The following is a 26,926-nucleotide window of genomic DNA, read 5'->3' as shown; positions in this document are numbered from 1 at the left end:
TTATATGTGTTTTTAAATTCGAGAAAATATTTATAATCATAGACTGCATCTTAAAAAACAAATTTAGTTATAAAATAGTAATAAAATTTCGATAAAAATAATTTTTTATGCCGGGTGAATATCGGAAATCAGTGTCCTCTAGTATTAAGAGGTTTTTTTTGGGTGAGTATAATTCAATACTATGCACCAGTAGTCTCTGTGTAATAAATTACTACCAGTAATCCAGTACTGCCCAGTACTCGCCAAAATATTAAGACGTGAAACTTTCACGTAAATTCCACGTCGAATCGATGATCTCATCCACGTGGATCCGACTACCGTTTTTAAGCGGATGATCCACTCGATTGTCTACGTGAATTCTACGTCGCTGGTCCACATGAAAGAAACGTGGATTCCACAATTCTCTTTAACAAAATTATAATATTATAAAGAATCATTTTAATCACAAAGAATTTAAGAGGTAACAGTACAAAATAAAAATATTTAATTAAAATAAAATAAATAAATTTTTCTTGTAAAAAAACTTGGCGCTGATTTTTTACTCCCGTCACATTCTTGATCTCTAAATTATGTTTGTTTTTTTATTTAATCAAAAATTTCAGTACTTTATTAAATTTCGAGGTCTAGCAGCGCCAAGTTTTTTTACAAGAAAAATTTATTTATTTTATTTTAATTAAATAATTTTATTTTGTACTGTTACCTACTTTAAATCTTTGTGATTAAAATTATTCTTTATTCCGCTCTTTCCAACTATCGCAGATACCACCCCGATAAAAACAGTCCTCGTCGAATCCACGTAATTTACGTGGACTACATGGATGCAGATTTATCCACAAACTATCCACATGGATGCAACGTTATTTTCTCATCACTACATCGAAGTCTATTATCTCCGAAATATCAATGTAGATTCTCTGTGGACATAATCTATTAAGAAATATGTACAGGGAATTTTTATTGACTTTTCGAGGATAAAAGACTTCGATGTAGTGATGAAAAAAAAACGTTGCATCCATGTGGATAGTTTGTAGATAAATCTGCATCCACGTAATTTCTATTAAAGATTATAATTAATCAATGAAAGTATTATTATACTGCGTTTTTATATAGCAATGTCATAGCTTTTAATGGATAATCAATAGTGAATTATAATTTGATGCTGCATGCAATTATATTTTGTATACTGCAGGTGGAATGAACTTGTATTGAATAAGATTTTTTATGCAATTGCCATGTCGATTGACACATTTTAGCCCTAGTCGGTGCATCAGCAATTTATGTTTCTGCATTATTTCTAAAGTTTCATTAACAAAAGGTTTCCTTATTTTTGTCTAGTGAGGCCCTTGTAAGGATTTGATAAGAATGTTTTAACTTTATAAATATACTTTTTTCATAAATATATTTACGAACACAAAATTTCATAATGAGCCGTCCTGCAGCCGTATGATTTACCGACATTATCGTTAATCTTTTTAATTGGCTTTACAGAATTGCAAGTTTTTGGTCTAGAATTAAAGTCCGCACAAAAATCTAGGATGGAAAACGCGATTTTATATCAAAAGCACCAAAAAATTTAAAAATATTACTTATTGGGGCACATACACAGCTGTCACCTGACGATAATATTTGCTTAAAACAAAAATTCTACAGTTTATACGTACATAATGTTTATCATCCACCCTTGGGAAAACATGTAGGAATAATATCGTGTAAGTAGAAGTAAGATTCAATGCGTACAAAAAAAGATCCATCTAATAATTATTTTAGTAATGCAAATACGGATGCAGGATGACAAGAAGAGCAGCAACAGTAGTTGCCGGATCTTGCGTAAGATGGCGAGCAATTGAAAAAAGGACAGATGTCATTTCGTTAGACAAAGACAGATATAGGGAAAACAAAATTAGAAAGGTTGACATTATCGACATCGAGGAAGTTCGCCAGTCACTGCAGGATCCCCTTAAGAAATATTATATCATATATCCAATTCAAAATTTTATTACTCTTTTTAAACTGAATTTGTTTCTTAAAGACGTTCTCTCGTTTTTATACTAGAGAAAATCGATTTTCTTAGAATTTTCTTGAAACTGTGAATATACGTTAATTTAGGTGTGCTTTATGCGTGGTATAAATTTCAATACCTCTTCCGGTATAAAAAATAAAGATACTGAGCCTCAAAGTTACAAAAAAAATTTTTTTATTTAACATAAATATTTTGTTTAAATATTCGGTGACTCTGTATTTTTATCGGCACTATCAAAAGTATAGAGTTTAGCGAATATGTAGCACTGTTAATATTTAATATCTTAAAATATTTGACAAACAAATTATTACATTGAAATGTGGAAAATAGACTTTTTCGATATAACCATATAAAATATCAAATTTTCAAAGTCATAATTCTTCTTTATATGTTCGGTAATGTGGTTTAATTTTTTTCTGGCGTAAAGATATGCATTTTAACTTTCTCGTACCAAAAAATCAGTTAATTCTTAAGACTTTAATGTCATGAAAGGAATACCTTGAACTTTGTAAGAACGCTTACACAACGCCCCGTTAGGTTTTAAACGCTTTTAAAACGCTTATCAAGCGCTATATATGTATAACGTTTCGTGAAAGTTTTGCAATGTTGAGGAGACGATTTTCAGAGCACGTTTAGTAAACGCTGATTTACTTTCATGCAGAGAGTTTGTTATCAGACTTTACAAACGTTTAGCAAATGCTTTTTCACAACACCTCCACGGAAAGTTCGACTTTCCATGCCTGTAGAGAGGGGCGAAAGTGACCAATTTCACGCCAGGACGGCATTAGCAGGACGAAAGTAACCACTTTCCTCCCTAGGGCGGAAAGTGGCCACTTTCGTCCCTGTTTAGCGGGACGAAAGTGATCACTTTCCGCCCTAGGGAGGAAAGTGGTTACTTTCCGCCCGCTATGCCGTCCTGGCGTAAAATGGCCACTCTCGCCTCTCTCTAGGCATGGAGGTCAAACTTTCCGTAAAGATATTGTGAAAAATATCGTGTGCACCTCGGGGCGAAAGCTTTTTTAGACTCGTGTCATTTGCCGCCCTCGAATTCGGCTCGGGCGGCAAACTTCACACTCGTCTGAAAAACGCTACATTCGCCCCTTGGTGCACAATATACTATTCTCAACACCGTAAGACAAGTGTTTTCTCTCCGTTCAGCAAACACTTTTTCAATGCGGCGAATTATAGGGCGTTTACGCAAACGCTTGGAAACGCCTAAGAACTGCTTTTCCTGACGCTGTAACACGAGCGTTTTCCATCCATTCAGCAAACGCTCTTCTAACAACGCCGCTGAACGGCGCATCTTTCTCGCATTTAAAATACATCCAGCCGCGTATATAAGCAGACCCCCCTGTAAGGCGAAAAGTAGATTCGATTTCGAAACCTCCATTATTTATTATTAATAAAAATTATTCTTCTAACAACAAGAATAAACGCTCGTTAAACGCTCAATAGAGGCTGCATGCAGTTGAAACGTTCTTCTTCTTTTTTTTTTTTCATTGAAAGAAAGGAGAAGAGGAATGCTTCGAAGCATTTGTAGCGTCAAGTGGACCGTAGCCACAAACGCCCATTAAATCCTTAACAGAAGATCTATAAATGTTTTAAAGAACTGTCAGCAAACGTAATACGTTATGCAAATGTTGTGCAAACTCTCAAAAACGCTATGTACAAACGCCTTTCAAACGCTGCAGTGTGCGAATTTTCGCTCTATGGAATCTTTACTGACCGTTTCCAAACTCTCAACGAACTCCCGCAAACGCTCACGTAAACGCCAAAGGAACGTTCACGAAACTTCTCATTTTCGCCAGGGATGAGCATATATATGTTTATATTCATTCATGTTGTCAATACTGCACTTAGGCTCGAAATTTTACAAATCTAAGCTCAGAATTAGAATCAGCGACACCAAAAACTCCCCCAAATACACTATTTTTGAGGAAATAATTTTTTTATTTGACCGTATGTTTTTTGCTGTAGAAGCCACTTTTGTGGCTTCAAACAAATCTCGACATTCCACGCCATGAGTATGTAATTTATATAGATAAATTTTTGGATTTATATAGATAAATAAAGGACACTATTTTAATGGAAAAATGCCAGCAGTCTAAAGGTTAATAAAAATACACTTTAGTGACTTTAGTTTAATTTTAATTAGAAATACATAAAAATTAAAATGTGAAAATACATCTTCGCTTTACTTACCTAAAATCTCAACTTCGATCCTCAATAAGTACTTGTGTTTTTCGAATACCTATATAAGACGTATTTTTTCTCTTAAAACAACACCATTTTTACATAATTTCCTAAATGGGCGCTACTTAATAACGAATCTTAAAAAAATACGCATTTTTAAATTAAAAGTTATTTTTTCAAATTTTTTTCTTTTCAATTTTTTAATAAAAAATCAGGAACATATTTCAGGTTCTGCACCATGCATGTTTTTGAACAACATTTTTATTAAGATGTTTCATAAATTTTTACGTGCACATTAATTAGAGTTATGTGACTTTGAATCCGTCTGGTGGCGGACCACCCAGTGTGGCCGGAGCGTATTAAAAAAAGAGGTGTGGCCTCGGAGGGTTAAAGAACTTGTATAGATTAGAGGATTTACTGCATTTGATTCATGCATTTGCATTATTTTTAATATTATTTTTAATATTCGCTAAAGTATTTCAAATTTCCACGTTTAATTCTCTGTTTCAATAGTTTCAATACTTCGAATATAACACTCCTCGGCAAATTTCAGCGCGTCAATCAAAAAACACGTTGCGTTTCTCAGATCGTTTCGCATTTTTTCTGCAGTTGTTGCTGTCCAACAATAAATGAAGCATTGGATTGATCTAGAGTTCCTATAATAAATCTATAGGACCCATTATAGCTTTGTCTCACTCCCACCAACTTCTTTTTGGCTATAAATGGCAGATTAGACCAGTTATAGCTTTGTCTCACTCCTACTAACTTTGCTGAAACAGATGGCGGACCAATTAAAAATCGTCACCACATTGGTTTAAGGGGAGATTCTTTTTTTTTCCGCTAAATTTATCGCTTTTTTCTAATTTTCTGGTGAAGAAACTATACAATGGATTAATGCGAAATTTGGCATGTGGATTTATTTATTTTTTATCTATTCACAAAAAAATTAAAAATTATTTCCTCCCAAAAATACGCCACCCATCCCCCTCGACGCGCGATGATCCCCAGTTGACGGTGTGCACGATTTGAGTCTTCCCATTAATCCTGCAACAAAAACCCAAGAACATTTTACTTTACACACATGTAGCTATCGTTTGACGAAGTGGAAAAAAAAAGAATTGAGGATTCGGTGATGTTTTAAACTCAAAATATCGATTTAGCCAAAAAAATAAATCGATCTTTTTGTTATAAACAAAAAAATATTCAACGTATTGCTTTTTTTTCGTCAAACGATAGCTACATGTGTGTAAAGTAAAATGTTCTTGGGTTTTCGTTGCAGGATTAATGGAAATTAAGACTCAAATCATGCACACCGTCAACTGGGGATCATCGCGCGTCGAGAGGGATGGGAGGCGTATTTTTGGGAGAAAATAATTTTTAATTTTTTTGTGAATAGATAAAAGATAAATAAATCCAAATGCCAAATTTCGCATTGATCCGTTATATAGTCTCTTCACCAGAAAATTAAATTTAGCAGAAAAAAAAGAGAATCCCCCTTAACTCTTATTATAGGGACTCTAGGTTGACCAATCAGGACAAAGAATTCTACGCTTTGAAATATTTGTTGTGCCAAAAGTGGACTGCAGTCTAAAAATCTCGCGCGCAAAAAATTATCTGAAGCGTCATATGAAATGTTTTTTATTACGCAATCGCTATTATACGTTTTAATATCGGTCTTTTCGTTGAAATTTAATCAAAATACAATGAATGCATAATTGTACGAATGTACGATTGTATTACACATTATTACCCTACAGACGCATATTTATCATTTATTTCCCAATATTATTCTTCACTTTATTTTTTCATTTATTTTCTGACATTATTTTTCAGATTACAGTCAGAAACAGAATTTTGAATTGATTTATTTGTGTATGTCAGCTGTAGTGTATGCACACGCACACTACATCACACTATAAATTCAAACTTAAAATTTTGAAAAAAAAAATATATAAATTCTGAGAATTATTTTATAAAATATAAAAAGGGCATTTCGTATTATATTTTCCGTTAAATAGCAGTTTTGTACACTTCAATTGCGCTTGTTGCGCTCATTTTCATTTCTTATCTTTTGAAAGGATTAAACATACTTATCTCACATCTCGAGTGCAGAAAGTGCCGCTAAAATAAAATGGGCCCAACGGATCTGCTTGAAGTTGCCGCTCCGTCAACCGTTTCGCTGTTCAGGGAACTGCCATGTTGCACTTAGGCTGGATTCGGGGAGCGCGCTATTAGCGCTATTTGCTTGTTCTATCCTTGTTTTACACCTGATGAGCGATAAAGACAGAATGATGCAATAGCGCTAATAGCGCGCTCCTCGAATGCAGCCATATTCGTATCGCAGATATCGCAGTCAATGTACGCGTGCCGCGTGTCGGGTTCGAATCTTTTCCATATTTTTCGCGGTCACTGTTTAAAAGAATCCCGTGCATGAAGAATTAGCCCGAGTGCATCTCGCCAAGTATCAAATATCCTTCGAGGTTAGCCTGTTAATCTCGTGCCACCGCTATTGTCCGCTAACGTACGTCGTACGTCATAATCTCGACGTCGACGATGCTCTTCCGCCTGTCCGGAGTCCGGAATCAAAGTTCTTCTCGCGTACGTCATTATTTTCGCAGTGCAACGGGAATTCAGTCGGAAGTGCACTCGGATCATCGCCAAGTACGTATACATTGGATCCATTAGTCGTGTCGATCATCATTTTTTTTATTCGAATTAATTATTAAACATCATATATTTGACCGTAAAAGTACATTTTTATTCCGTCAACAATTAATTAACATATAATTAAAGCTCTTTAATCGATTACAATTCTGGCTATCATCGTCATGAAAATTCGACCATTGATTTTGGTCAGATTAATCGTCAAGACATTTCGACCATGAGTTTTAGTTCTTCTAAATTGATGGATCAAAACCCATGGTCGAAATTGTCTTGACGATTAATCTGACCAAAATCTGCAATGGTCGAATTGTCATGACGATGATAGCCAATTGTAATCGATTAAAGAGCTTTAATTATCCATATATTTGACGTTTAATACGCGCAAATCCACAGCAATGATGGATGTTTTTTTATTTTTAAAGGATTTTAAGGATTCTATCAACTAGCAAACTGCAGTTACCCAGGGATCGACTCAGCCCATAACCTGCATATAACATATCTGATTTAATTATACTAATTACACAACATAAGTGTATTGGAAAAACGATTTAATTCTAGAATGAGAAGTATGGGAAAAACTTGCAAAAATATATTTTACATGACAATTAATGCAGAGATACAAATTCTCTATTTAATCAATATCCACCCTTTAATCGGGGGGATCCTTCTTGTAATCTCAAGTTCTTAGAACTCTTGAAATTTTTTTTCTTTTTCTTTTAAACAGGGATACCTCCTCTTAAAAGAGGAATATATGGGATAATCGGAATCGAACTCATGACCCTTAAGCTTCTTGCACAATAGGCGATAGCGGCAGCGACAGCGACAAAGTTGCCGACAAAGGTATAGCTATACCTTTGTCGGCAACTTTGTCGCTGTCGCTATCGCTATCGCCTATTGTGCAAGGGGCTTTAGAATATACTAATCTATCGCACTCACACTGACAATGAGCTACAAGACATCCCACAAGCCAATGATGGCAATCGCCGTTGTTTCCTTCAAGGCAATTTTTATCATATATCACAGTACGCAATGTAATTCACATGTAATTGTATATATAATCTTTGTTTAGGAGATCTCACACGCTTACCGAAGGGATGGAGTTTGAAGATTCCAATATGGCGATGACTTTTGGTGAGTCTTTATTAAATTTTTGGCAAGGAGATGTTTCGTTTTTATTTGTCGGACGTGTAATACGTTCATCTCGTTATATATTTCGAAAACAACTAGACTCGACAAACTACACCGCATTTATAATTGGTATAGCTTTAATTAGTACATATTAGGTTTTATATGAAAAATTAGTCACGAGAAATTATTGCAGGTAATATTGATTTGAGTATCACGCAATTATAATGGTAATAAACATGTTAAACACAACCAACGAATTTTTATGCGGATATTAGAGAATGAAAATTTTAATATGTGATTTATGCACACGTTATTGTTTATAACATATATGGAGAACGAAACTGGAAATTATTGCATTTTATCGACATCGAAAGTTTCATTATGCTATTACAGAAACAAGTTGCGAGATGCATATGTCTGATATTTTATTCTTATAAGCGATACCGTGAGCTTAAGCGATAAATAAGTTACTTATTTGTTTACAACTTTTTTATTATTTTTTTCCGAATAGGGTAAGGAGGGGCTATTTGAGTCAGTTAAAGAAAAAAATTGGATAAAAAAATTTTTATAACAAAAAGTCAAAAAGCCCTTTTCTGTCTTGAAATTTATCCGATTTTTTTCTTTAACTGCGTCTTAAATAGCCCCTCCTTATCCTATATCTAAAAAGGGTGAAATGTGTGCACACATTTTTTATTTATCAGACAAATATTAATTGGCACAAATAAAAACTGCTCGTACGTATCACGAAAATGATTATAATTATTCAATTTATTGGCGTATTAATTAAGTTTTCTGTTATTTGCTGAAGGTATTATTTAAATTAAATAAAAGAGAGAATATTTTTGTATATCTTAATTGCGTATAATATATTCATAAATATTTTTAATGAATTTTTTACCGTCTGATTATGTTTGCAATAACAAAAATTAGATTAAAATGGAAAAAGGTATATGGAACTAATATGAGAGAATATTTGGTTTGGGACCTCAGTTACGCAGGTAACAATAATATAAAATAATAACATTAATAAAAGATAAGCCACCGCAATACAGTAAATAATAAATCAGACTGTGTTTACTTAACATCGCACATTCAATTTATTAGAATTAGAAGAGTAATGCATTCAGTCGGCAGGGAAAATACAAGTCCTATGGTAATTATATATATTATAGATTATAGAAGTTTGGCACTCGGATCAGTTCACTTTTGGTGGATGTAAAAAAGCCTAACAGTTCGCCTCTAACATATTCATGAATCAACGAACGGGTTCTTTCTCTCTCACTCTCTCTTTCTTTCTCACCCTCTCTTTCTCTCTTTGATTTCTCTCGCGATAAAATGTTTTTAATTAGAATCTATTAATGCTATGAATTCATGGAACAGCACGTTCTACGTAGGAGTGTTGTACGCATTATAATATATATTTATATATATCATTATGATCGCTATAATCAACATTCACATTAGATCGATTTTATTAGATACCCTTCTAATTTTAGAGAAATTACATTAATCCACTTTCAGCCGGACATTTGCTTGAATTACCGCAAACGAGATTTCATTTCCAATCCATTGTAATTTTATATCCCAAACAATTTAAGCCTTTTCATTGCTTTTTCTAAGGCTATTATCATATTATTATTATTATTATTATTTTATTAATGTATAAAGATCTTTTAATATCCCCCTATGCGGCTATGCCATAAAAACAATCTCATTAAAAATTCTATTCAAATATAAATTTTAGTATCTATAATTTAATCTAATTAATTTATATACTTCGACCGGAATTGTTATATTTTCATTTATTGTTCACGTTAATATATAACTTTTATTTAATAATTGTGTCTATCGTATGGTATTAATTTAATTTAATTGTACAATTATTATTGTGAATTAAAGAAAATTTAGCATGGGCTATCGTATTTATTCGACATTGGCTGAAAGTGGATTCATTGAGATTGCCATGAATTCAAGGATAACGTAACGTAAAATTTTTCTTAAGAATCAACGAATTGTCGTCAACACGCCTCTATTAACAAATTTTTCTCAGATAATACTGAAATCGCGCACGCACAATCCCGTTCATCGCTTATGAATTACGAACTCGCCGCGCGTTAACGATTCGTAGTAGAAAAGATCTATTCTCACTCGTGTAAAAAACAGCTTATAGACTTCGACTGTTACTGCTAATTCGCATTGAAAATACGTCAAGTAATCGTCTTATTTGGCGTCGCCTATAGTGTCTATCGCTCGTTGAAACTTGCACAGAAACGGATGAGAATTGTATAAGTTCCGTAGACGATTCTACAGATTCTAATTCCATCCGAGATAATCGTCATGACGATTCGTCGTGAAAAAATGACAAAAAGACGAAATTTCGTAAAAATAACCATGACGCCATCGATCAATCGCTTTTACTATTGATGATAAAATAATCAATCGAAAAGAGTTGTCGATCTGTTGTACGGCGCATTTTTAATAAGAACGGTGATCAATGTATGTCGCTACATAAAGATAAAATATATATTATTATATTGCCATAAAAAGAGCAAATGTTAATAGTCAATTTACATTTATTTAATGCACGATATGAGCAACATCGAAACAGTCGGAGAAACAATAGAATGAATTGATTGTGTTAATATGAGATCTATATCGGAGGAAAATGAAAGTTTGACAATACGGCGGTATAAAAAGATATGTCAAAACTTGAATAGCTGTTAATATAAATGCATTTCGTTTGCGTTCTTTGGTGGCAAGTAACAAGTAACAGGAACATATATATATATTTTCGATTACATTATGTATATATTTAATCATTTTACAGTGTCATAAAGTTCCTGTATTACCCCGCTTACTCGATGTTTCCTTTGTTTATAATAATAGCTTAAGAACGAAAGTTCCATATCTTTTTTAAATCTTAATGCTTCGATTTTTATCTGGAACTTACGACAGTAGGGATCGATAAATGCCACTTTTATATAACGACCTTACTATCCTAGATTTACAAAAGGTGTAAAAATGGAAGGAGGTAAAGGAACGTAAAATCTTTCTGAAAATCTGCACTCTAGAACGAGCCAGTAAACCGACGGACTTTTCGCTTAGAATCAGAATTGAATTTGTCGTAAAAGTCTTGCTTTAGCGAACAGTCGGTCTGCCTTTTCAACGATCGAATTTATTTTAATCCGCCGGAAGGAAGAGGGATGTAGGGTGGACATACGAAAAATCGACGTATTGTGATTAATGGAAAGAATGTCAGCAGAGTCAGACATTTCTTAGGCACATTGAGCTCGTGATAGCGGCGATAGTCGTGACATTCAAGAAGATCTAGGTTTCCCGTTTATATTGTTTTATAGGCTAATATAGTACACGAGACACTGCGAACTATCCCGGATCGCGAATTATCGATCATTGATCCTTTTCGATCCATATGACCTCTCCTAGTCTAAGAGTTCCCCTTTGCTTCTTTTAATTAGAATCGAGATACATCGAGATCGGATGCCGACGATCACCGAGTTTTCCACCAAAACACATCGAACGTAGTTCATTGTTATTCGATATGCGTGTCCGGCGCGATGATCTCGGATTTCGACGAACAATTTCCATAAACTCGCAGATTTCACTTTCCTTAGGCACATCAAGTCCATGATATCCACGATAGTTTCAATTTGCGCGTAAAACACGTCAAGAAACGCTACGGCTTTCTTCGCGGAAACCGCAACGTGTTTCTCTCCTGCTAGACCCAGTATTGATCCCTCCTCAGCAACGGGTTCTTCTTGGTCCTTTGAGTTGTGGCCGACTGGCAAGGTAGATCGGACGTATCGAAGCTACTCCATTCATCGCCGTCCGCTACGCCGTAGGGATATCTCGCGGATACGTCGACCTCCGAACCGCTTTCCAGAGGGCTCAAGGGTATCACTTTACACTGGGGTAATGTCGAGGGCAACATCGGCAGAGGCGTGCTGGCCGTCACGCTGTTGTGATCGTTACCGAACGGCTTTAGATGCGGTGTGGCAGGCATCAGATGATCCGGTGGTCTGGGAAGCGGCATCACCCCGACAGCGGGCGTGGCTTCCGGTTTCTCCTCCTCGGCGTGCTTGTACTTGTTGTGCCGACACCTGATCGTGATAATCACAACCACGCCGAGGAGGAACACGCCGAGTAACATGCCGAGGATTAGCAGGTAATCGTTGCTCATGTTCGGCGCGATTGCCATCTCGCCCTCGTGACCGACCGGATCCATCGGGCCGCCTAGAGTGATATTGTCGTCGTCTATGTCGAGCTTAATGTGGAATTCGAAGTTGCCCACGGCCGGCTGGAAGATGGATGCCGCAAGGATGAAGCTGAAGCTGTCCGCGACACCGTCGATCGACGGTATCTTTCGGCACACCAGATATATCACCCCGGAGATTATCTCCTGGTGTGAGAAACGCGCCACTTCTCGCTCGCGCGCGCCTCTCTTCTCGCCGGACGACGAGGAGCTCCTGATAATCCTCTTGATCTTCGCGTATTTCGGCTTTCTCACAATGGTGTAAAGGGGATTGCTGGTCGTTAACTTCGCTAGGGGTGTCGCGTCCAGGTATTGTAGAGTTATTCGATTCTTCTCGCCCGCCAACGCCGTCATCGAGTTCATGATCATGAGAGGCACGACCTTGATCTCCACCCGTATGTGCTTCTGCTCGAAGCCGCTCAATCGCGCCGACAGTTCCAAACTGTCATTCGACACTGTCATGTCGGTCTGCATGAACATCACGCTTTTCGACAGCAGATCAGTCTGCTTGAACGTCACCGCGGCGCCGTCGCGTACATACAATATTCCGTGTTTCGGAAGTGTCGTAATGTCGTAGATCACCAGGTCTTGACGCGCATTTGTGTCGAGTTTAACGTCGTTCTCCGAAATAAGTGCCACGTTCGAGCCTTGCTGCAAAGTCACCGGCCCAGGTACCGTCACGTTCAATCGTATGGCTAAAACGTGGACGTTAAAGACGGTATATATCGGAGTGAATGCGCCATCCCAGACCCTGAAGTAGATAGAAACGGTCTGCAACGTTCCATTGTGTTCGTACACCACTCGATTAGAATCCACGTCGTATTGGGTGAACTTTGCCACAGGGCGCACTTCCGAAGTGTTCTGATCGAACGGCAAAAGCAGTAGTCTGCCGAATGTCGGTTCCGAAATCACGTCGTACATAATTTCTTCCGGCGGAGTGTCGGGATCAGTGGTCAAAAGGCTGTCCCGAGTGATGGTTTGATTTTGATTTTGCACGACCGTGATAAACGGGTTGTTGATGACGAGTTTGAAAGGCTGATCGTTGATCGGCTCGATGACGACGGGGATACTGGTGTTGCAAAGTAACACGTGGCCGGGTGTCAAGTATAACGAAAATTGAATGCGGTCTTCCAAGGTGTCCGAGTGATCGTGGTAGTAAGCGATTTTTCCACCCTCGATTTGCGGTTGTGTAAAAGTAGTCACGTTCAAGTCCGGTAGAAGCATCACGTGCCCGTGACTAGGTTGATGAACCAATCTCGACAATACCGCCGGATTCGGGATCCCAGCATTAATTTGTAGATACGACACGATACCGCTTATATTCATGATGACTTCCGCGGAACCACCCTCTATGACTCTCACATTTTTCGTCGAAATATACCTATCCAAGCCCCCGCTCGAAACTGATATATCTATTTGGAAAACCTGCGAAACAAAAAGTAGATTGTTAGAAATAAAGTAACATTGCTTGTCGAAAATCTTGAGTTTTAAATATCAAAGACTTTGCATTTCTTAACTAAAAGTATAAACGCCGTCTTTTATAAATTATAAAGTGTGCGTAATAGAAGATAATACATTTATAATAGATTTTTTTATTCTCTTACCTGATTCGTTAAAGTTCCAGTGAAGTGCGCCTCGACATCGAATGTGAAAGAGTCGTTGGCCGCAAGGTCCATGAACTGCTTGGTGTGCTCGTAAATCACTTTGCTATTGTTTATATCTCTCTGAGTAAATCGCTCAACTTCAAGCCATACCCCTTCACTTGTCTCCATTATAACTTTGCCTAAATGAGGCCCATTTCGCACAGTGTATCTAATCTCCCTCGCTTCGTCAGAACACGTCGTTAATAAGAGCTTGTCTGATATTAATTTCCTAGTAAGGGGGAAGACATTAAGGAGCATATTGTGTTCGATGTTCAGACGAATTGGCTTTGTGGCGACCATAATCGTGTAAGACTTTGTCGTGTGTACACCATCGCTTAAAATAAAATTGAAATCGCCGTCGGATCCATCTGGAAAAAAAGTTATACATTTTTACTTTTTTTATACGATATCTCGTATTGAGATTGCAATATTATTACTTTGAAAAGTATTATAATTGTAGTTTAATTTTCTAAAACAGCCTTGTATTGCAAATTCTTAAAATTATTATGCGTTTATTTTATGTATGATTTAGTTTAGCATATAATTATATAATTAGTATTTAACATTATATTTACGTGTATATAATGTTGAAAGTTTTAGCAAGATCCGTCTGTTTAAATTAATATTTTAAATTAATATTGTAATATACTTACTCGTGTGCGTGAATACCACTTGTGATTCATCGATTTGACTCTGCGTAAAATTATAAATATCCACGTCGGGTGAAGTGATTAATGAGATATATCCATTTCTCACACCAGTAATGTTGAATGTTAGATCGTACGGGGCAGTGTCGTTGTCTACAGCCGCTAAGTTTGTCGGCGTCAAAATAACGGATCCGCCTTGCCAAACGTTTAGCTTAGTTCTATTCACTAACACAGGAATCTCGTCGTTAACGGGTTGAATGATAATTTGTACGTCAAAGGGCTCGCTCAACTTATCACCGGCGGTGACCACCATTCTGAAGGAATCGCTCAAAAATTCGTCCCCGTTGTGTTTGTACAATATGACTCCGGCGTTCAGATGCTTCTGTGAAAACTTCTTTACCTGGGTGTTCTTCGTAGAATCGAGAATCGTGCCGTGCTTCGGCTTTTCCACTACTTTATAATCCGATACCTTGCCGGCGTAATACGGCGTTACGACCAAGAAGTTTGTCTCACTCAGTATCACGCCTTTCCCTTCCACTACGGTGAGGCTCCTCGCCTCGACGTAGAGTTTCTCTGGCACTATCACGAAATTCACGCATAGATCGCGTAACCACGTAATACCGTTGGTAACGTCTACGAGAAAACGATCGTTCGTTTGATTCATCACCGACTGAACGTAGAAGACGCGATTGTCGTTTATCAGACTCTGCTCGAAATGCTTCACCGTGTTACCGCTGTACTCTTCCCTCATCTCCTCGCTGTGCTCGTCGTGGATCTGCAGATCCAGGTAGCCATTCTGCGGCCACTCTCGCACGAAATAAACGATTTCGGCTGGCGATATTTTAGGATGCATTATCTCGAGACTCTTCCGATTCAGCAGAACGCTCGTGGCTTCTTCGACGAATATCGTCTTATTATTTTGAATAATCAACGATTCCCAATAGCTCTCCGGGTAGACTCTGATTGTAAACGCACCATCAGCGTCCGCGCCTTTAACAAACACTTTGAATCTAAAAGTGTCTTTTGTTAAAGATCCACCCAGATGCTTATACAACACACTACCGTGCTTCAGATCGTCCTCCGTAAAAGTGCTTGACTCTCTACTATGCTTCATTAGTACACCATGCTTCGGTTTCTCCCACACACTGTACTTTACGTCCTTCTCCGTGACATACACGTTCGTTTCTATTTCCAAGTCTTTCGATCGGAGCACCACGGATTTGTTAAACTGAACGACCGACCCGTTGCTCTCGCGTAACTTGATGTACGGCGGGCTGGCTTGAATTTCGAAAACACCAGTCCTGGAAAAGTGACCGTCAGTGATGTCGAATTCAATTTTCTCACGTTCATCCCCCTGATGCCGGAAAAGTATCATACCGTCGTTAATATCTTGTTGCGAAAATTTGCGTGTCTGTACCGAGGGATTGGTCACCCTGTATAACTCACTTTTCTGGGCATCCTTTCTAGTGTAAATAAGCTCGCTCGCTCTAGTACCAATATCCTTATCCATGTACGCGAGATCCTTGTTGGTTATCAGTTTTTCGCCTCTCGACACGACGTGAAAAATTCGATCGACTGTTCGCTCCGGCGGATTATCGTTTCTCATGATAATCTCGATTCGAAATTTCCCGATGTACATAAAATCTGTGGAATTCACGGACATTGCCACAAACTCAAAGGAATCCTCTTTTGTTTCCGAATCATCGTGCACGTAATATATCGTTTGCGTCAATACGTCTTCGAATGTGAAAGATGAGACATTTTTTCGATCCTGCGATACCGAACTGTTCACGATGGAGAGCCAACCGTGATTCGGTTTTACTGTTAGATTGTACACCAGAGAGGATATTCCGTATTCCTTCGGATTCACGTGTGTGATTCTCAGAGGTACTTTTGAACCCTCGTCAACTTTCAAATTCTCCATGCCTTCGAGCGATTTGCTGTTCTTGCCAAGATAATATCGAACTTTCAAGTTGGCGTGTATATCGACGCATTGAGGCGCGTTAACTTTAAACGTTATTTCGTCGAGGATATTGGAATAGGACCTACCGAACAGACGGTAGCTCAGTCTATCGGCTTCGATGTCTTCCTGCGTGAAGGTATCGTCCGTCACGAGTTTACGATCGAACAGAAATAAATTGCCGTATCTTGGTCCCGTTATCAGAGTGAAAACGATCTTACTTGGTGACGTAACTAGCGGATTCGTCTGGTACCTCAAGTGGTTGCTCGTGATAGTGACGTTCGACGTATTGGTGAAATTAACAGGCATCCTTCTGGTTTCCTTCAGCTCGAGGTCGATGAAGGTAATGCGAAAGTCGTAGGTCTGCTGTGTCTTCACTTCGCGCACGCTTGCTTGAAATTTAAACTCGTCCTGATTAGGACTGCCGACGTTGTGAAGGTAACGAACGGTGTGCAATTCCACGTCCCGACTGGTAAAATGGTCTACGTTCGCCCAACTGCTCGAAACGTCCTTCAATTTCTGCAAAACACCGAATTGTGGCGGCGAGACGACGTCGTAACGAATGTCAATGGTGTTGTCATCCGAATTTGTGGCGAACGAGAGATTCGCCGGTGTCAAGTAAGAGAACGAACGGTGCACCACAATGAGGCCGGTATTGTGCGTCAGCTTGATTTGCAACGGGTAAGCCGATACGCGCAGATACGCGGGCTGACTGCTCTCGATGCCGTCGCTCACTTGCAAACCCAACATCGCGTTCGGTTTTGCTGAAAAATTAAATACGTTTCGTTCATAAAAGCTTTTCGATGAAAATATAATGCTTCATACATTCTTCATTGCCCTGCTTTTATATGTACATTAGAAATAAAAGGTATCGCGCAACAAGGAAATAAAAAGATAAACAAATATGCTATAATTTATGATATAACACTTCGTTGATTAATAATAATGAATCGTTACCGTTTCCACGATGCACATACGCGATGAGGCCTTGCATTAATTCGGCCTGCGTGAACGTGTCGATAGGTCGAAACGGATAAGTGACTCTTTCGATATGCCCCGCATCAGTATCCGCTCGTAAAACCGTATAAATCAGCATTTCCGACGGGGTGTCGGCGTCTATAGCCCATATTAGCTCCTTGGTCAGTGTTTTTCTTGTACCCTGCAAATATCAGCGTTTTTCGCACATTTTATATTTGCCTGAGATCATTCGGCGAATGCTGCACTGGCATATTGGATGAAAGGATTCAGCGAATTGGCGAAGAATTGCGCTGTTATTTTCGCGCTGACGTAAAACACTACACACATGAAATGCATAGCGAACATACACCTTGTGTATTTTATACCAATATATTCGTTATCAATCAATATTTTCTAGTCAAAGATAATTTAAGAAAATGGGTAAAAAATCTTGTTTTTACTTTAATATTATTATGCACATGGTTAACATGATGATTATTTTTATCCGCACATTTTTATAAGAGTTTCAAAAAATAATTAATGATCAGTTTAGTAATTGCAATTAGTTGTTATTTTCATGTTTGCTAATACGGCTGTAGCGTACTTAGTATCTATATTGGAATCGCCTCGAGGCACATGCATATGAAGTTAAATGAACATAAATATCGTAATTGTAATTTCCGTCTTCATATTCCGCGATTATTGCCCTTCCGAGAATTTGCAAGCGGATTGAAAAAAAAATATGCGTTATGCGCGTGCATGATATATGTATACGCGCGCATACCCTCGAGCTTACACGCGCAGTTAATTAAGAGCGATGACCGGCGCGCGAGCGAGTTAAATCGATTTCGTTGCGGCTAAATTGCCACGTTCTCCGAAGATGCACGAGCCACAAATAACCCACAAATAAGCTACTATTTCATTTGACCTCCATTAATTGATTTAGTTGAGTGGCGGTGAACTGCCGGTTGTTTCGACCAAGCCACAGACGCAACGTGTTCTGAATTATCACATTGTCGCCGGTATCTTGACAAAAAATGTATCTGTGAAAGGCTAAAAAAGCAGAAGAGCTTACTAGTTTATTTTCGTGTCTTACTTGGGCCAGACGCAGCACTTTCGCGGTTGGTATCTCGAGTAACGGCGGGTCATTGACAGGAGTGACATTAACGTGAAGAGGGAATCTGAGGCGTCCTTGGAGGTATCCTGGAAGCGTATAGCCTGTCCCGGCCACCAACGTCAATTCCAGAATCATGCTGTCCTCTGTGGTTTCGCTACCGTCGTGCATATACTGTATCTGTCGGAGAAGTCAATTATCATAAGGACAATGCTGTACGTCATATCTAACTTGATACAGCAATATTCAGCATGCAGCGAAATAAGAGAATTAATGTGAATTTAACGCAAATTTTTATTGCTAAGCGCCAATGGAGCGCAGATTTAAGAACAAACGACGTTGATCGCGTTTTTCATGCTTGCGCAGTCAGTTGGCGAAGCAAATTTGCATACGAAAGAAATCGCGCGAGTATCAATAATCTGTCATGTATCTATCGCGATATCGGCAACCTAATACAACAAGGAACGTGTGAACTTTAACTTGCGCGGCGATAGCTCGCTGTTTCACGAGAATCTCGATTGGCAAACACACACTACATCGTGCTACAGAATCAGAATTAATCATGTGAGAGTACGTCGGAGTACCTGGCTCGTGTTATCTTTTCTGGCGTTTGATTTAACACTCGAGATCGACCGCGATTCAAAATTAATTAGAGCGACAGGAGTTAAGTCGTCGATTAGCATATCGAGTGGGCGTCGTCCCCACGGCTGATCCGAGACAAGAGGAAGACTTCGAGCTTTATTTCCCCCCGTTCTTTTTTTGTTAACAATTAGAAAGCAATTGGCAATACGCGACAAACGATGGCGCGGCGGATAAAAAGTGGCCGATACGCGATCTTTAACGAAAAACCATTAATGAGCGATGGCGGGGCGGTTTATAAATAGAGCACTGTCGCTAGATAAATTGAGTGTGGGTAGGTAGCGGGAGGAGCAGGCGAGCGAACGAGTGAGAGCGCGACAAGTCGGCCGACCCTCCCATGTTCCCGCCGCTAACGATTCTAAAGTTAGTCCTTATGGCGTGTACTATGTATAGCAGCGCGTGGTCCTATGACGAACTGGAAGAACACATGATTCTCCACGTTCTCCGTGCCTATGCCCGGTCGGCCGACTTGGAACGCGTTTAGTCCACCTGATATTAATTAACGTCAGGTGCACGCCGACCGAGTTTTGCCTCTTACACGTGCTCCCGCGAAACTCCTCGGCGATTTCGAGTTTTATCGTCACGCGTGTAACCGAAGGGTGGGCACTAATATAGCAGCAATTGTCGCGACCGCGGACTTACGATCGAGCGACGAGTTTGAAACGGAATTGAACGTTAATTAGAGGATTTAGTAAATCGATGGCTGGCTGATTGAACGGTTACCTTATCCTGATTGATGTCTTGCAACGTGAAAGAGTGGTCATTTCGAGATGTTAGGAGGTCCAATGCTAACGTTCCGTAAGTTGGCGGTGTCACCAAGGTAAATGTGACACCGGTTTCTTCGACGCCGTATTTGGCAATGTCAAGTACCATCGCGATGTTTTCGCTCGTTACTAACACGTGCTCCCCCTCGGAAACTAGTAGAGGGCTCAGAGAGAGAATTTCCAAATTTACTGGAAGGGTGGTGTTCGAATAGATCTGCAAAGACGCCACATCTATATATATTTATTTTGCTATACATAGCTATTTCTAATAATGAACATATATATGTGTATTGCTTTTATTAAACTGTTTATTATTTTAATAATAAAGATTGTTATATAAACTTCATTTTCATTGATATCGATGCAATAGAGATGCAAATAAAATTAAATATTCCACATTAATTACATTGCAATGATTATTAAAGAGTAATCTATATAGGCAGTATATCTTGACTAAGTTAGCTATGCATCTCTCCGTAAATCCATACGCTAGTTGCCGGTGACATAATTAGCTCGCAACCGCAACGTAACCCTCGCCAAGTAGGTGGAGCGTCATTGAAACTCAATTAAAATTGATCTACCTTGTAGTCCTCGGCGTAATTCGGCTTGATGCACAGAGACTGGTCGCAGTTGCATCTGAATGAGTTGACGCCCAGTTGCATACACGACGCACCGGATACGCAGGGATCGGCCTCGATACACGGATATCCCCAGACGCAATTCACGACGACACCCTGGCTGACCTTGACGTCCGGCAAGCCGAGGTCCCGGTTGTCGAGGACCATGTTCCGTATGCAGCCCTTGTAACTCACGTCGCCGGATCTGAGACCCTTGCTCAGGGCCCGGGCGCGTTTGTTCAGCTCCGTGCCGCCGATGTACAGAGTGTCCGCCAGGTCGAGGAACCGATTGCCGCCGGAAGGCAGAGCCATTGTTTTCTCGTGACGATCGACGGCAATACCGAGACCGCTTGGATTGAAATCCACGATTACGCTGTGCCATTTGCCATCAGCTACTGGAGTGCCGTGCGTCAACTCGGTCGGACCGTTCCCTTTGTTCATCAATAGTCGAATCTTACCCTCGAACAGCTCGATGCCGAGGTAATCGGCGTAGGATGATTGCCCCGTGTTATAGAGCAACAAGCCACTGTCGGCGCCGGTCTTCAGCTCGAATTCCCATCTGTAAAGTCGTAAGATGGAATTGGCAGGAAACTTCGTTACTGCCCCTTAAGAAAGGGCTGCGCAAACCGAATCGGACTTGTCTGATGTTACGGCCGTTACACAACGACTTCACGAGGCCATGGAGAATACTCTTCCAGATAATGCCGTTGATACCTAAGCCGCGCGTGCGTGCATCGGTCGCGGCGCAGCAAATAACGGAAAACTTCGTTATTATCGTACATCTTAGCAATCGAATTAGAATTTCGCGGTTGATTTTTTCGTATGATTCACAAGCGCTGCAACTAATGCAATCAAGTAATATATATACTGCGAACGAGAAGCTTTCGCAAATGCATCAACCGATCAAGCGTAACATCGTTGGACGATTCTGCATTTTATTGAAAAGTTGTAACAGATTCTTTAAGAAAAACGAATCGAATTGTAACCAAATTTCAACAAGATACACAAAATTCTGTAAGAATAGTTGAGCTATAAAAGTATAGCGGTGAAAATCCTACAATTCAAAGATGTAATAATTTAAATCTTCAAGAATATTGCTTCTACAAGATAATTGTATGTTTTGCTCTACGTTTAATCATCGTTCTCGGAACAGTACGGGTGTTCAAACCTCGCTACAGAACGCGATAAACAAGCGAAACGTTATTCGTGCAACACGAGCGAGTTAAACGAGCGAGGCAAACGATGGTAGCAGGAGAGGGGGGAGGGGGGAAAGAAGATTGTTCGCTGTGAATTTATAATTGTAATCAAATCAAATTTCGCTCCAGTCGACTTCTACCCGGAGAAACTTTGGGGCGAGTGATTTTCGTATCTTGCGCGGGGAAGACGCCCGAGACTGCCGCGAACACGAAAGCCGATTATTTACTTCAGCGAGTGGATTCATTACTTTGCTTTTGAAGTAACATCACAGCGAAGTGCTACAATGGTGGTTACGAAAACGGAGTAGACTTTCATCGTCATAACAGAAGGATGCAATAATATACAATAACGCGATAGTAATGTATACCGGGGCTTTGAAATCACTGTTGCGCGTTGTATTTGTGTTACAAATACTAATACCACACAAAAGTTATACCACATATTTCTAATATATTTATTTCATTTTGTTTCATCGCTATCACTATCACGATATACCTCTACATTCTGCACTTTCATTATCTTCTATCGACAACAGTTGGGGAAAAAAATCTGATATGATACTAGAATACTCATATCATAATTAAGTTCTCCGAGCCAAATTTAATTCTGTGAATCACGATTATCTCATCGGGAATTAGCTCATCATTTAACTCTGTTAAATCCGGGAGTTAATGAAAATACCTGATATGTTAGTCAATGTCTTACTGCGCAACACAATTCGCAACGGTTGTAAGCAAACATGTACCTGTGCGAATTGTAAACGCAATTAGTTGTTTACCATGCTGGAGGTACACTAAGGACTCTAATACGGTCCACTTGTGTCTCTACGTTTCTCATCAGTCGATGCTTTGCTTCCAAAAGCGCAGTATAACATGTTCGTTCCTTTGTACGTTAACGATCGATACTCGTGCATGAAAATTAAATCCGTTGGAAAAATTTCCAGTTGAAATTACAAAAAGACATCCGACCCTCCTCTCTATGTAATTTCTTTAATTTTCATCGATATAAATTGAAACTAAAACACTAAAAGCACGAGATACAAAAATTATAACTTGATTTATGTTAAATACGACAATTTCTGCACGTTTGTACGTAATGGAAGAAAACCAATGAATTAAATAATGATTAAACGGCAAATAAAAAGTGCACTCGATTTAAGTGGAGACTACTCGAACGTCTGTATGAACCATGCATACTCGTGACACTTGAATCTTCCAGATCAATTCAACTCAGAAAGCGCACGTCGAAACCTTCACAGTACGTCGATTTCACGGAGAACGCCGCGGAAGGAAGACAGTTACGACTGTCCAGTCATCCATTCGATTCCCCTTGACCATCTACTTATCCGTTTATCGGCGAGATATCTACTGGTATGCACTACGTATCTGTTCGATGTGAAGAAGAGAAGTCGGTTTCTCTCAAACATTTACGCGAAAAAACGGGCTGACCTTTTGTCTCGCTTTTAGCCGCATTAACGCAACAGGTTCCAACATTTATTTTCTCAGATAAGTGTTGAATTAAGGTACTACTCCGGACTAGTGTGCTTTTAATTCGGGACAACAAAAGAGCCCGGAGTACCCGCGGCCGGAGCTTCTGCGAACGTACAAGACACGGCAAACCATGCGTCCAGGACTTAACTATCTGCATGTGAAGGTCGGTATTAACCGCGCTTACTCGGCGTACACCGCATTCGTGTGAAAATGAACCGTTTTTCCGTCTCTTAGTATACTCCCGAATAATTTTCACTGCAGGATAGCACAGCGAGGACACATCTGGCTTACCCAAGTTTTTAGTCTCCTCGGACGTGCTTAGCATTTTCGTACTGTATTCGCGCAAATAGAGAAAGTTTATCATTTTTCTTGCAGAAAATTAATAACCAAGAAAAAAAAGGTGAAAATATAGATCGTAAGACGCTTAATATTCTGCTGTAGCCATTATTGGAAATTACGCATCCTATATAGTGGATGTACGTTTTTCAATGTAAACATCGCTGGTCTTCGCTGAGTTTTTAATTTATAATTAAATTTCGAGGCTTTCGAGGTCCTGGTTCTATTCTGAGATAGGTGTTCCTTGTAATATACCGCGGGAATCCACGAAACCACAATGTACACAATTTGCTCCTGGGAGACCTTGCAATATGCTTGCACATGTCCACTTCGCTCAGATAAAAACGACGCGTTTGTATGCCTCGAAAATTCATTTTTAAAAATATTACATATATCTATTTTTTATTTACATTCTGTCGACTAGCTTTCTATTCCAGTAACATAAATATATATTCTTCTTTTTCTCAATTTTATAGGATTATAAAAACTTGTATATTATGGATTAGATTATACGTTTTTACGTCTAAATTTATCGATCATTATTATGTTAATTATTAATATGATAGTTTATATTAATTATAAGTAATTAATATCTATAATATGTACATATAACATAATATAAGTTATACTATACAATAATGTATATTATATTATAATTACTATGTTAATTAATATAATTAATATAATAATTATTATATTATTTATTAGTTAAATTATTATTATATCCTACGCTGAGAAAGGATATAATCAAGTTACGGTTATCGTACGGAATTTATTATTAAATAAAATTGCCCTCCAGTTGCACGTATACTATATTGTATACTAATTAATTCATTAGTGAAAATTATGAGACTCACGACTCTATATCGTGAATAGTATTAATTCCACAAACGATTGCTGGCGCACTAAGTAGCTTTATCGTTGTAAGCTTTCGGGCCAATCGACTGTTTCGCCTTGTCGAAAGTCCTTGTGCCGGCCGTACTGAAAAGAGGGATCAAAGTGTTTCCCCATTGACGAAGCATCGCTGTCTGTCTCATTGCGAGAGTTAACAGTGACGTAACTCTCGCGATTGAAACAGTTGTTACCGAGAGCTCTTCGAGGATGTAACAACGTTCTCATTGGATTTAATCGTTAAAAGCTGCTCGAGGGACGAAAGTGGTATAGGAGTCGCGTAACATGAAAGGCCTTCCCTGACCGATGACTTGAATGCGGCTTGGATGTAGATATACAGCTATGTGCAAGAGTATGCGAGTTATGCAGCCCCGCCGCGCCGTCGACCTCAGAGAAACGGATTTCCTGCGGTATTACCATAAGATATTGGATTCATGTACCAACGTATTTATTTTATGTGATAGCGCGCGATAGAGTTACTGCTAAAACTTGTCTTATAAGCCTCACCAAAAAGAAAAAAAAAGATAAAGAAACTCGATCGAGTTTATGCAAGCGTGAATTTGTAAAATACCTATCTCTGAAATTTCTTTAAAGATACATCATTGTCGGGTAAAATATAAAGCTGCGTATAAATAACGACGAAGATAATTAAGTGGATTAAGATAATTATGTAAATAACGCTGGTACAATAGCTTAGCGCTGATACAGCGCTGCGTCCTTTTCTCCGCATCGATATAACCATTATCGATGATGCAGGATGTAGGTGATACGGCTGCGTCGCAACAGTTTAATTACGTTTTCTACGGTCCCGTAGGTGCGACGATGATAAATGGAGGTGGTATACATTACAACGGAAAGCGGTACTTTTGGCATATACATATACCTCGAGCCGGAGCGCGGAATGGGGCGCGGAATGGCGACGAAGGCGCCGTCCTCGACAAAGCTGACTTCCGTGCTCCTCGTGGCGTCGAATTCCGGCGAGCAGCCCCACGTTACAGCCGTTGCCTCCGACTGGCCCTTCCTCGACCTGGCGTACTCTATAACTTTGGCACCGTTGTAAATTATGTCGGCCATGCATCCTCTCAGATAATCCGTGTGACCTGCGAATCAGACGGACGAAGGTGTTATCCTCGCAAATTAGTCTCGGCGCGTAATATCGACGGGAAAAACCTTTGCAAAGGGATTATTACGTAATGACGACGTAGTACACTTTCAATGCATTCACTCGCATTTGGAACAAATTTGTAAAACACGCGTACACTTTTGCAGACAAGCTTTGCAGGTGGTGTCCATTAAACATTGCATTAATGAGGTCGTTATTGATTCGCGTTTGAATCATACGTAATACGCTACGTAGAAATATAACCGCGGAACGATTGCGATTCCAGACGAATGAGAGCTTTTAGCAGCAGCGGTAAACGTTATTACTTTTTATTTTCTCTGATTGGTGGATGGTGCATTATTAGTGAATGGAAGAAAAACTAATTAGAAGATGAATCGTTGCGCATTTGCTATTAATCGCATTACGCCAGAGGACACAAACGCCAGTCGATACGCAAACATTCTTCATGTTTAAAAAATGTTTTTGTTTTAATAATTCTTTTGTTGAAAACGAACGGTTGACCGATACAATGCCCGCTTGATTTTCGTGCCCGAATTCACTTAATTATACAACAGTCGAAGTGTTCCCCTTGTGAAATCCAATTTCGCCGAGTATTCGAAACTTCCTGCGACACAACGTTTTGTCACGCGGGGAAGCGAATAATTTATATACGTATATATAATATGAGCGTGATGTACTTGATATTTGCGACAGATGCAACAACGGATTCGGCGAAACTGGCGGTTTCGCGCCGCGGGCGGGCTTGTTACGACGCGAAGTTAATTGTCTTCGTGTGTGACAAGCGCATCTCTCTCTCGGCGGGCTGTTAGCGGATTACCTTCGAGTTGCCGCGTGTCAATGGATGCTGAGACGCGGGCGTTGCCACCCCCTGGGCACGACGGAAACCGACGGGATATGTGTATATAAGGGGTCCGAGAGATGGGCGTTTATTGGCACGCCGCGGAATCGCGAATACAATTTGCGACGGAATACCGGCGCCCGGCGGCTACGCTAAACCAGCCGGCCCCTTTGCCTTACGACGTCGTTGCGGCGTACCGCTCGGCCCATTCGTCGCCTCGCAACAACGTCGTCAGCCTTCGGCCTTTTTTACATAATGCAAAATTTTATTGATTGTAAGAGGTTTTGGCGCACGGCCAAATCCCGCCGCAGGACAGCGGCTGTACGCGGTTTACGCGTTTCTAAACACCGATGAATTCGCCCGGCGTGGTTGTTGCCATATGTCGGGGTGAAATAACGATTTTCGGAAGATAGATTTGCATGGGTAACGGCAATA

At 39.4% G+C, this 26,926-nt stretch overlaps 1 protein-coding gene and 1 long non-coding RNA gene across 7 annotated transcripts in view; one reads left to right on the top strand and one right to left on the bottom strand.

The window, feature by feature from the left end:
- Positions 1-6,571: 6,571 nt before the first annotated feature.
- The window catches only part of LOC112464818, a 29,845-nt gene continuing 9,490 nt past the window's right edge, over positions 6,572-26,926 (top strand). Inside the window, exons 1-2 of the long non-coding RNA XR_003041955.1 lie at positions 6,572-6,874; positions 7,947-8,008. This is a non-coding gene — a long non-coding RNA (uncharacterized LOC112464818). The remainder of the gene's footprint in view (positions 6,875-7,946; positions 8,009-26,926) is intronic.
- LOC112464815 (chondroitin sulfate proteoglycan 4) overlaps positions 9,851-26,926 on the bottom strand; it is a 47,209-nt gene continuing 30,133 nt past the window's right edge. For all 6 annotated transcript variants that reach the window (XM_025032035.1, XM_025032036.1, XM_025032037.1 and 3 more), the window contains exons 5-12: positions 25,414-25,630; positions 20,581-21,175; positions 19,959-20,213; positions 18,579-18,776; positions 17,483-17,684; positions 14,572-17,289; positions 13,880-14,286; positions 9,851-13,700 (exon numbers count right to left, since the gene is read on the bottom strand). In XM_025032035.1, coding sequence (XP_024887803.1) covers positions 11,742-13,700; positions 13,880-14,286; positions 14,572-17,289; positions 17,483-17,684; positions 18,579-18,776; positions 19,959-20,213; positions 20,581-21,175; positions 25,414-25,630 — 6,551 coding nt within the window. In that variant the 3' untranslated portion in view covers positions 9,851-11,741. The remainder of the gene's footprint in view (positions 13,701-13,879; positions 14,287-14,571; positions 17,290-17,482; positions 17,685-18,578; positions 18,777-19,958; positions 20,214-20,580; positions 21,176-25,413; positions 25,631-26,926) is intronic.

This window comes from Temnothorax curvispinosus, unplaced genomic scaffold, assembly GCF_003070985.1.
Source record: "Temnothorax curvispinosus isolate PA1 unplaced genomic scaffold, ASM307098v1 QBEX01014594.1, whole genome shotgun sequence".
NCBI classification, from domain to species: Eukaryota; Metazoa; Arthropoda; class Insecta; order Hymenoptera; family Formicidae; genus Temnothorax; species Temnothorax curvispinosus.
The sequence above is the reverse complement of the archived record's forward strand: the minus strand, read 5'-3'. Positions and strand labels throughout refer to the sequence as shown.